The sequence below is a fragment of the Uloborus diversus genome, chromosome 2, assembly GCF_026930045.1.
Source record: "Uloborus diversus isolate 005 chromosome 2, Udiv.v.3.1, whole genome shotgun sequence".
In the NCBI taxonomy this organism is placed as follows: Eukaryota; Metazoa; Arthropoda; class Arachnida; order Araneae; family Uloboridae; genus Uloborus; species Uloborus diversus.
The window spans coordinates 58,137,018-58,149,642 of NC_072732.1; the positions used below are offsets into that span (position 1 = coordinate 58,137,018).

A 12,625-nucleotide genomic window follows, 5' to 3' on the forward strand; every position below is an offset into this window, starting at 1 on the left:
ATCTGAACTGATTCAGAACAGCTGTTTTATGGTAATGGAGGACCTTTTGCAGGCCCGCCGTTTCAGTTTTCCATGGTCGGGGGGGGGGAGGGGGGGGCCAAGGCTTCTGTTCCGTACATATTTTACGGAAAAAAGTAAAAAATACGTACTAAAATGCTTGATTTCATTATGTTTCCCGAATGACGGTCTGGATCTTTGTGGACTTTTCCCCGAATTTCCCCCTCCCCCTTTTTTACGTGTAATTTTAAAGGTGGAGCATCAGTTACCAGAAGATAGGGCATTACTCCCTTATGTCACCCTGCGTTTATGACTCTGACTTGAATAGTTTCTAATGAAAATATCGCAAATCCCAGTAGATCCAGTGAAAAACTTTAACAAAAGAGGAAGTTGACAACTCCAAGTCACGTGATAGTCACTCCCCCCCCCCCCCCCTCGCGAAAGATCTCTCTGCACCAACGCCTCCTTCTGCACACACGTGGAATTAAGTGTTTATAAATTGGCAACAGTGAATAAAATCTGCTTCCGAAATGGTCTACTGCTAATATTGCTAATGGATTTGTCATTAATGTAGTATATTTTGTTACATTATTTTTGTTTTGACGTCTCAGAGGAGCACCATGCCTTCTAGTTGCTCGTACTAGCGTAAAATACAATTCGCTTTTGTGTTCATTGAAATTTTTGCAGTCACTTGAACTTTAGTATGGCAGCGCCTGAAGCTTCAAGTCCAGATCCTGTCGTTCCTGTTGTTGGTAAATATTTTACAAATTTTAAATAAAATTCGAACAGTTTACTTTTTAGATCATGTTTTTTTACCAAATCGTGAGGGAATTATATCATTTTTATCGTACCCAAGCTCTACACGTTTCAATTTTTGTCGCATGTCTGTTTGTTTACGTTTGTTCATGTGCTCAATCGTTTAATATAATTTGAATTGCTAATATTTTTATCTAGATGATATTTAGTGATGTTACCTTTTCTTCTCTTTTCACTTTATTTTGATCAAATGTGCATTCTTTTCTGTTTGGAACTTTATATTCAATCTTTTCCAATGTTTTAATGGTATAATAGTTTTGAAATAAAATAGTTTTTGAATTTGATAAATTACCATCTATGAACAGAAATGTAGGTTTCTCAAGAATTCTTAATTTATTAATATTTTCGTGCATTGTATAATTTCTTCGTCCATATAGCTCATTCATTTTCAGCCAAATATATCATCTGTAGTCTGTACTATGTATATTAGTTGTCTTATATTTAAGATTTTTACCATAAAAACTTTTGAACACTGAAAGTTTAATTCAGTCATCTTCACATCATTTATTTAAGTATTAGCCTTTTTAATAGTTAGGAATTAGCAGGGTTTGTTGATTTAAATCAAGTGATTAAAAAAAAAAATCATTGATTTAAATCAAGTGTATTTTTTAACAAAATCATTAATTAAAATCAGATGATTTTATTTTTATAAATTAATATTGCATTTTTAGAATGTGTTGCTCTAAATTTAACTACACTGTATTATCTTAACTTCAACAGACAAAACTACATAGATACCTCTTTCTGTGTGTCTAACAGATTTTCAATCTAGCAATATTGCTTTTACTCCAAAATTAGAGTTCAAAACAAATTTTTCTTATAGACCATGACTAATATAATAGATTAGAAAAGTTCTACAACAAAATAAGTTTCTAGAACAAATGAAAATTGTTCAACATGTTATTTCACACTAAAAATGCACATGATGATGGAAACCTTATCTTTAAGCAAAGCATAACACAAAATCACATCTTGTTTAAGCCTTATAATGTACTTGTAAATCTTTAAAATTTTATTGAATAGTTAGAGAATTTTTCTTAATTTTAAAAGTGAACTAAATGGGGTCACCTATTGTATGAAATATACCATGTTTATAATTATCAAGTATTTGATAGCAACACATTTTTAAAAGTTAAAAAAAAATCTGATTTAAATTAAAAAAATCTGACTTTTTTTTATTTAAAAAAAAAAAATCACAAATTTTGGGAAATAGTCATATACAGTGGCTCCCAAAAGTGTTCGTACACTTTGAAATTTTTTAGTAAAACCAAAATAACTCGAAACTGAATTCGAATATGAAGTCCAATATTTTTTCACATCATCTCCATGTCATTCTAAATGCAACCCATTGTTTTTTTTTTTAAATATTGACGGATCTTCTTTTTGAAATGGGTCAGAAAATGAAGAGACAGAGAAATAACACGCCTCAAAATTCATCGTACACTCAAATATTTTCGAATAAATTCATAGTTAAAATTATCATATGCCATTTTATTAATATTTTTGCATTGTGTTGACCCTCATAAGTCATTTGCCTTTAATTTTTTGTTTATTTATTCCTTAATATTGTGCTTATTACTGTAAAATGGCTGGTATTCGTAAAAAACCGCAAACACCATTCAAAAATTGAATTTTTTTCCCACGGTAGCGGTAAATTGGTTTGAAATGTCTCTAAATTCGTTAATTTATTTGTTTGTATAGTAAAGTGCTTGATAAAATGCTTTAAAGAAAGGAATCGGACCGAAAACAAGGTAAGAAAAGGTCAACCGGCAAAGCTGACAAAACGTGATCGGAGATTTAAAGTTAAAAAAAATTATGAAAAATACACATTTGAGAGCTGTAAAAGTTTCTGCAGAGTTAAATGAAACATTTTACATTTAATTTTCGCCTAAAATTGTTCTCCAAGTTCTCTGATTAGCTGGATTAAATGGAACCTCTTCCCGCAGAAATTTTCTTGGTCGTGCGAAAAACAGAAAGCTTACGCTTTTCGTCGCAAAATCAATGATAAATAAGCTAGAAACGTTGTAGATTCACGTCTTACTTACAGATAAAAATTAATTCAACATTTTTGGTTAAATTGTTGCATAACTTTAAGTAGAAGAAAAATTGGGAACTTAATCTTAAGAACTTAGTTGGATCCGTTAATCAGGACGGTGGAGGTGTTCTAGTGTGAGGGTGCATATCAGCATCAGGATTTGGTAGTTTGTAATTTTTTGATGAAATAATGAATCATGCTGTTCCTTTAAATATTTTAAAAACCAATTTTGAACTCTTAGCCAAAAATTTGGTTATTGGAAACAACTTTGTTTTTTATGAACATAACGATAAGAAGCACACGGTTTTCAACGTTTGCGTCTAGTGCCTCGAAAATTGTCCTAAAGTTTAGAAAATACCCCCTCAATCTCCAGATTTTAAATTAATGTAACGTTTTTAGAGATATCTGGAGACTAGATCACGAAAATACGGCTTTAAAACGAAAATAGAGCTAGAAACAATAAGACTCGAAGTGAGGTTGAACACTTACTCAGAAATTACGCAAAAAAAAGAAAGAAAAAGAATGAAATCTATTCCCAGAGGTTTAAAAGATGTTATGAATACTATACGGTATTCTACTAATTAATAACTTAATCAAAAATTAGATTATTCAATAATATATAGACATTTTGTAAAGTGTACGAAGACTTTTGTGAGATAAAATTTCCGGCACTTTTTGGTTTTTGATTTTTAAAAAATTAAGTTTTAATATTTTTAAAAAACTTTTCATGTAGTTTTGTTAACAATTGATCATAGATCTTATAATTAAATACCTATTCCGAAATATAAATTCTAACCAATGGATAGAGGCCTATTTCGTTGAAAGTCGTAGGTGTACGAAGACTTTTGGGAGCCACTGTATACCTATCTCACATTTATTTCTGGAAGGAACTGTTGCACGTGAGATAATTTTGCTCAATTGATGTTTCTTCACAACAATTGCAGAGTTAGTCTGTAAATATGGGAAATATTTTACATATTTATTTCTATATTGAAACGAATGTTTTGTTTTAGGTTTTATTGAGGATCTAGTATTAAATTATGGTTTTTCTCAAGTTTTAAGAGCTATTTCACAGTATGTAAATGTTACGGGCTCTCTATTTCACAAAGTTTAAATATCAGTATTTATTACATAAAGATATAGAAGTTAATTCTATTTTTACTAGTCTAAAAACCCTACCAATAAAGAAACTGGAAAAAAAGTGCTAATTAAACCATAAATGAGGTAGTTATATAGCAAAAAAAGTGATACTGCTGACTCTATGCATAAAAGTTTGTTAAAAAATTGATCAAAATTGAGCTCCATTAACCTCTGAATATATTTATAATGTATTATATCAAATACTTTTTTTTAACACTGATACGGTACAGATAGAAGAATACAAAAAGTTGATTTTTAAAATGAAAAATTGAAAGATTAGATGAAAGAAACTTCATATACATAGTGAAATGATTTATGGGACTCTACAAATTGTACCAATTGACTTGTGTCCAAAATTCTTTTATTTAAATATATTTCACTATAAAAAAAATGGCTCTCCTCTGATATGCCCCCCTCTTGGCGAGATTTTAATTTTTCGCTCGATACGAAAATCGCCAATAAGGCGATAACTTGGCAACCCTGGTTTTGCAACTTGAACGCTGGAAAGTAGTTTCTCGAAGTCTCTTTTTGCACGTGTCTGTGTGGTAGGAGGTAGGTGCTCATATGTTCCGCTTTTAGAGTATTCTTTTTCTTGTTGTTTTTTAATGTTAATTTAGTTGAATTTTCTATTTTAATTATGAGTTCGGTTTGTGATGTTGTCGAAAAGTATCAATTGAAATTTTTGAATGAATCTTCTTTTTCTTTTTCGTCAGGTCGTCCAACGTTTGGACGTACCGGAGTCCTAAATAGATTTTTTATATTTAAACTAATTGAAAATAAAGAGGTTTTTTTAGAATTTTTAAGGGAAATTGGTTTACTTAAGAATGAAATGTTATGTTCTAGATGTAATTCTGTTATGAAAATTAAAAAAACTAAAAAATGTTCAGATGGGTTAATTTTTTTTTGTAGAAAGGTTATTGGGGGTGTTGTTTGTGGAAAAGAAGCAACAATCAGGAGTGGGTCATGGTTTAGTTCTAGCAAGTTGAAAATAGAGGAGATTTTTTTGATAACATATGAGATTTTAATTGGGACCAAAACTGCTGATATTGAAAGTCAATATTTTTTTTTCATCACAAACTTTAGCCGATTGGCGAAATTATATTAATGAAGAAATATTAAATTACATTGAATTAAAATCCGAACAAATAGGGGGGGTTGGGAAAGTTATTGAAGTTGATGAATCTAAATTTGGGAAAAGAAAATATAATCGGGGACATGCAGTTGAGGGACAATGGGTTTTTGGGGGGGTTGAACGGGGTTCGGGGAAAACAGGGTTCGTACGCTCCGGGAATTCCGGGAAAACCGGGAATTGTCAGGGAAAATGACACTGTCAAAAATGTCAGGGAAAAGTCAGGGAGTTTTCAAATTTTGTCCTCCAAAAATTTTTTTTCCATTTTTTTTCCCCAAGGAATTAACTACCATGAGATCTAGTCTTCGTTTTTATTGTGATTTCACGAAAAAAATTGTAAATTTTTATCTAAAGCGACGCTGGCACTTAAAAACTGCGATCGAGAAATGAACGTTTTTTTTTTTTTTTTTCACAACGAAAAATGCGCCAAAAGATCGAAGATTTTCTTGCATGGAGTCAGTGAGGGGAGCGCATTTCTTTCTACTGCCTAAAGTTTTAGATGGGTTGCCACAACATTCTATTCGGTTCAGGGTTCGTACGCTCCGGGAAAACTTGGAATTATCATGGAAAATGACATAGTCAAAAATGTCAGGGAATTTTCCAAATGTGTCCCCAAAATTTTTCTTTTCCCAATTTTTCCCAGGGAATTTGGTTTTATGAGATCTAATCTTCATTTTTATCGATGTATTTAAAAAAAATTGTAACAATTTTAAAGCAATGAAAAAAGTGGCGACCCAAAAAATCTTCAGCAGCCGCCATTTTTGGCTCTCAGTAGTTCCCAAGGGAAAAAAAATCAGGTGAACAGCAATTATGTACAAACTCAAAAGGAGAGAAGATAATTTACTGCTTCGGAAGCACAACCTGTAGATGGGAAGATCGATCGGGGAAAATAGTTTTTTTTTTTGATCGGAAAATCATTTCAGCTACGTGTGAAACGCAGTCGCCATCTTTGGTCATTCACAAGATAGATGTAGATACGATCCTAAAATGCCTAAGTTTCTAAAAACAAAGCAGAATTGGATGTTTTCTTTAATTGAAAACTGATGAAAATAACAAAAAATGGTCTTCAAATTGTTTTTCTATTGTTATTTAAAATAATTTTCTGGAGAAATAAAAAATTTTGTTCTTAAAACTTAATCTTATCCTCACTGCCTCGGACGCAAATGTGATAAAAACTTTTCAATGAATTGTAGTTTCATGAAGATTAATTATTGTTTAATTGTCTTCATGCGACAAATTAAAAAAGTTATTTCTTATTTTTGGGCATAGCCGCCATATTTGGTCATTCCCAAGATGGAAGTACACAAGACTTTTTAAGTGCCTAAGTTCCCGAAAACGGCATTGGATGTTAATTGCAATGCAAACTATTGAAAACAACACAAATTGTGCCTTTTTTTTCCGGATAATTTGTAATTATTTTCTGGAAAAATGCAAAATTTAATCTTTATAACATTTTTTTGTTTTAATTGATTTAGACTCTTATGTGCTAAATACTGACTATTTTGCTTTTATTGTATCCTTTTAAGGATTATTAATTATTTATTACTACTTTTATACTACAAATCCAAAAATCTACATATTATTTTAAATTTTTCACTTTGTCGCAATATTTGATCGTTTGCACAATGGAAATAGACTTAAACTTCCAGAAACAGAATTGGATGTTTATATCAATGAGTAACATTGAAAATAACATTAAAATGTGCAAAAAGTTGTGAATTTTTGAAAATTAACTAATACTTTCTGGAAAAGAAAATTTGAAATTTTAATGTAAGCGTCCTTTAATATGTGAAAAAAAAAAAAAAAAAAGATTATTGGCATTGGCCTATGATCGGCGGATGTTGATTTTTGTTACTGTGCATTACATGGTATGCCAATTGATGCAACAAGTTAACCATATTTATACTAAAATTTAGCTTTGCGTTTTGCTCAATATGTTTTGTGTAACCTACTTATAAGAAAATAAAAAGTATTGTAAACCAAAAGCGGATGCTAAAAGGTTGCTGCAGGACTACAGCAAAACGCTATAATATTACGCGTGACATCAAAAAAACCCTAAAATAAGTTGAAAGTACTCTGTTTTCAACAAATAGTAAACAAATTAAAATAATTTTGAACAAAATGTTTAAAAAAAACTTAAAATTTTGACAGAGAAAACAAAGGAAAAAAATCTAAGTTTTTTTTTTTTTTTTAATCTAAGGGGAGAAGTTTCAGTTCTTCTGCATTGCTACTTTAAACAATTTTAATTATTTTGAAAATATTACTATTTAAACTTAAATTTTTAATGAAGCGAGTAACCTGGAATTTTCTAAAAAAACAACCTGGAAAACCTGGAAAAGTCAGGGAACTTTTTTTAACCAAAAGTGTATGAACCCTGGAAAACTTTTTTGGTTGCTGTTGGGGATAGGGGTAGGGAAACTCTATTTTTGGCAATTAAGCAGTGGATACTACCAGGCATGACGGTGCACTCCGATTGTTGGAGGGCATATGATACATTGGGGAGGAGGGGTATGAGCATTTAACAGTCAACCATAAACTTAATTTTGTAGATCCAGAAACTAAATGTCACACTAACACAATTGAATCCACATGGAGACACGTTAAAAGTACTCTACCAACATATAATAGATTAGGGGATTTTAAATTTTATTTAGCTTATTATTTATACAAAAAAAATTGTGAATACAAAACTGAGGATATGTTTGTAAAGTTTTTGGAAATAATTCGCGAAATTAATTGGGTGGAGTACAAAATACAAGTAAAATAAGGTTGTTTTTTTTGGAATTTTTTTTGTCAAAACAAACATAATTTAAATATTTTTGTAAAGTAATGATAATAAAAAATGGGATAATTTCCCTAAGAGCGGAACATATGTGCACTGCCTCACGTGAGGAAGTAAAAGAAAAGTAAAAAAGGTAAGTGAACATATTTTGAATTATTGTGTTTTTAGTGTGTTTCTGGTAGTTTGTATTTTGGTCTGGTTGGCATTTTTGTAGCACAAAAATGGTGTTAATTTCACATAAAATCTGTGACTTTATTGTATACTGAACGGAGGAGATCTGTGACTTATATCCGACTGTGATGTATATTAAAAGTCGGAGGGATAACGGACCGAGGTCCTGGCGAGCCCGAGGTCTCATAGTACTTTCGTAATGAGACCGAGGCAGGGGTCTCATTACGAAAGTACTATGAGACCGAGGGCTCGTATCCCGGAGAAACAACGGAAAAAAATTAATGCATTAATTTCATTAAATAATTAATGACATAATTTGAATTTTTCCTGTTGGCGCTAAAAAAGCATCGCTAAGAACGATGTATGACATATGACGTCATACATAGTTTTCTTGGCGACGCTTTTTTGGCGCCAACAGGAAAAAGTCGCCAAGAGGGGGGTATATCAGATTTGTTCCAAAAAAATAATTAAAGATTTAGATTTACAGTTGTTTTACAAGGAAAAAAAAGGAACTGAGAGGTTTAGATTTCATTTTTTTACTAGAAATAGTAATTACTATTTACTGAAGAAATACAGTCTGCTATTTCTTTATTGTTCCGAAAAATCTTCCAGAATCGATGGGTGCTGTGGATCCCCTGGAAGTTTCATTAAGTATATCCTGTACCAGGGATTGTTTCCTTTTCTGGTTTTTTTAATGGTTTGAATTTGTTATAACCGACGATCTGAAACACAAATTTGATTTCAATAGCTTTCTTTAAATATTCATTAACTATTTCTCCTGCCCATCATTGGTCATCAAACAGAACAATAATCCACTTGCCTTTTTGAAGAGATTTCTTGTGGTGTGATAGTTTTTTTTTAACCTGATTAAGTTCCTTATTTAGTAAAGACATATCAATTTGTTTTGAATCTGCATTTGGGAATTTTGTGCTGCAAATCACGCTTTGCTTGTGAATTCTAAAGTGGTGCATTTTTGTAGTTTGTAGAATGCACTCATATTGGCTGTATCTCTGCTCTAAGTGAGCCAAACTTGCAATTTTTATGCTAGTGCCCTTGATTTAGTTCAGAAAGGGAGCTTTTCCATTGCTGATGCTTGTAATATTTGGATTAATCTAACAAAGGATAAAAATCATATGGGTTCTTAGGATAGAGGAGTGACATACAGAATTAAACTGGCATTACTGTTTGTAATTTGCTCGCAAGTAAGCTTCATCTATGTTGCTTGTGATTGAAATTATCATGTGCTTCAAGAAGAAAGTCAAATTTTACTTCCCAATATTAATCTAGATTTTGTACCTAATATCACAGCTTTGCAAAACAAATTGGCTCCACTTCTCGAAACTCATTTTTCCAGGCGAATTTTTAGCACTGCCCTAGTTACTACATGATGGACCAGTTTAAAAATATATATAATTTGAAATTTTCATGAATATTGCTTGTTCCTTGATGCATTACCTGCTAGCTCTTTTGTTGCAAGAATATTCTAAAGTTTCTCATTCGTGCATATTAAATTGAGAAACTATTTAGATTTTTGGAACCACCTTTTCCAAGAAGCAACTGCAGGGTCCAAACAATGTAACATTTGATTCTGAATTATGATAATACTGTAAATTAAACTGTGCTTTGGTTAACAATTATTTTTTCCATGCATTTTCTACTGTCTGTCAATAGTTTTTTTTGTTTGTTTGTCATTTTGAGAGTTTTTGCCAGTTTCTGCTGAAAATGTGACAGAAAGTAGTTTTTGCCATGCCGATTTTAACCGCCCCGGCAGAAACTTGCCAGCCCTGGTTTAAACCAAGTGATTTAAAAAAAAAAGTGCTTTTTTTCAAAAAATTTTTTTTTTTTTTTTGAAAAATTTCATTGTTTTACCCCAAATGTTTTTACAAATTTTACATATTATTGCAAAGAGCAAAATCTTAATTAATGCAAAGTAACTTGCAAAAGCTTTATAGATAAATTACAGATTTAATAAATTTAGAAGCTCATACTTTTTAAGGTAATGCAGGTTTGCTAAATAGTTTTTATTTATTTATTTATTTATTTTTAAAAATCTGTGTAGCTTTCCAATTAGGTACATAAATATACAAGGTAGACCGCTAAGTTTTTCTAAAATTACATAGAAAAAGTCTGAGTAGCTTTTTTATAATTTTTTAATTATCATTATTTTTCAGTCTTTTGTATTTTCAAAATGGTCGAAAAAGCATATTTTCAATCAAAACTTCATATACTACCTAATTTGCATGGTTACTTAGGAAGATTTATTGAGATCGATTATATACCATATCATGATGATGCAAGAAATAAAACAGAATATTCTGCTAAAAGAAACTACAATTCAAATAAAAGCAAAAAGAAAGTGAAAACAAAAAGTAAAATTAATGAATAAACTGAAGTTAAGTTCAGAACACTTTTTACACTGCTATTTATGTGATAATATTAATTATGTGATAAGTATTTAATAAAATTTGCAGTTACTTTAACCACAAGTAAAAATCAAAATGTTTTTTCACAAAGCACTCATGTTGCTTCTTGAACAAGAACTTTTGACTCTTGCCAATTTATAATGATCATATTTTTGTTGGATGTTCTAACTTTGGTATCTCAATTTTAATTGTAATTTTTTACTAAAATATATATGTCATCTAACAGTTTCTGCCTTTATTTTCTCAGGTTCACCATGTCCAGAAACAGCAAAAGAAAGTTCATTAGAAAATTTAATGGAAAGGCTTCGCTCGAAGGCTGGCCAATACAAATCCTGGATGGAAATGTCAAAATCTTTGCGTCTTGCAATTACAGTAAATGATTCTATTTAAATGCTTCTTCGCAACTTTTTACTAAAGTTTTTATTTATTTTTTTCTATGCAAGGTTTTTCTTTTTGCATAATTTGTACATTTTTCAAAGTTTATATTTAAAAAGAAATGATAAAATGTGATAAAATCATAATCTAAATAAATAAGGTGATAGTCTGCTGTTCTATAGATTTTTACTTTTTTAAAATTTTCAAATTAGCTGTCCACACCATTTTTGTGTAAAAATTAAAGTTTTTATCCATTTAAATTTAAATGACAATTAATGAGAAACTCTAAAGTATTTAAGTTTCTCTCCAAAGTTTATCGAGTTATTGTGTTGGATTCACTTTTTGTTACCGTTGTAATATAGAATTTGTTTTAAAACTACTCATTAACCTAAAATTTTGTTGTTGTTGCATGGATGTAAATGTATAGATAAAATGCTTTTGTTCATGGGATTTAAATATTTTTTAGGAGAAACGACATCTAGTAAATAGTGGTGAACGATCGCAACTTCAAAAAGTCCTTGATATATTGCAAAAATCTATAAAAGGTATCTTAGGTTTTACTGTATTAATGATTTTCAGAAACTGTCTACAACAATACTGTTGGGACCTAAAAAAATATTGTTATAGACAGTTCCATTATTCATGCTGACATTTTGCTGGGACCAAGGAAAATATCGTTATAGACAAGTTTATTGTTATAGACAGTATCGTTATATACAGGTTTTACTGTATATAGCTGGAGAAACTTCTGAGATTCTACTTTTAAGTTTCATACTTCAGTCTTCTAAACTTAAAAATACTTTTATTATGCATTAAAAATCCTAAATTGAAAGCTGTTTTGATAATGTTCAAATGCATGCACAATATGATGTCTTGAAAAAAAAGAGGAATGTTTTGCTGAAAAGCATTGCTCTTTATGGCTTTTTTCTTTCCTTTCTCTTTATCAAGGGGGCCAATTGGATTTTTGCAATGCTGAACATTACGCTCATAAGATCTAGGCAAGAAAACCTAAGATCATGTTACAAACAAGTCTTAAAATTTATTTACCTTCGTTTGAGGCAAGAAAACCCAAAAATCATGTTACAAACAAGTCTTAAAATTTATTTACCTTTGTTTGTAATTACTACTATTTTGGTTAATGGTAATGATCTTTAAATTGATGAAGTGTAATATGTAAAGATAAATTCTAAAATTGATCCCTCAATAGTTATTTCTGTAGAAAAATTTCTTAAAAAATGGTATAAAAATTGCTTGCTGATTAAAAAAAAGAAAGGCCATGGTAGACATGCCAACCATGGCTGTGGAGTCAGACTGATTTTGGAGTTAATGAGCCAGAGTTGGAAGTATTTTCCTTCTGACTCTGCAGCACTGACGCCAACTCTCCTGCTTTAGTATTCAATCTCTGACCAGAGAAGTTTCTCCTACTTTTTATGGAATTAAAATGTTGTGACTATCAATAGTAGAGTTTTGTTTTGATTCTATCTCTGTAGTGAAAATTCAAAGAGCTCCTAATGACTGACTGTTAAGGAATCAGAGTTTTGTTACTCCAAACATTTGTGTGATATGTTTTTGAAAAGTTCTAAAGTAACTAGTTTAGCAAGTTTAAAGAAATATTGTTATTATTATTTCAGTGACATCTTTACAATCCATGGTTGAAAGATTGGACAGTATTACACGGCAACAGGGGTTAGTATTCCATTTTTGTCTTTTCTCTTTAACTTTGTAGTTCATTGCATAGAAATAAAATGTTTTACTGA

At 30.6% G+C, this 12,625-nt stretch overlaps 1 protein-coding gene across 1 annotated transcript in view; it reads left to right on the plus strand.

Moving 5' to 3' along the window:
- Positions 1–10,748: 10,748 nt before the first annotated feature.
- LOC129217065 (mediator of RNA polymerase II transcription subunit 1-like) overlaps positions 10,749–12,625 on the plus strand; it is a 33,487-nt gene continuing 31,610 nt past the window's right edge. Inside the window, exons 1-3 of the mRNA XM_054851309.1 lie at positions 10,749–10,865; positions 11,335–11,413; positions 12,500–12,554. Coding sequence (XP_054707284.1) covers positions 10,788–10,865; positions 11,335–11,413; positions 12,500–12,554 — 212 coding nt within the window. The 5' untranslated portion in view covers positions 10,749–10,787. The remainder of the gene's footprint in view (positions 10,866–11,334; positions 11,414–12,499; positions 12,555–12,625) is intronic.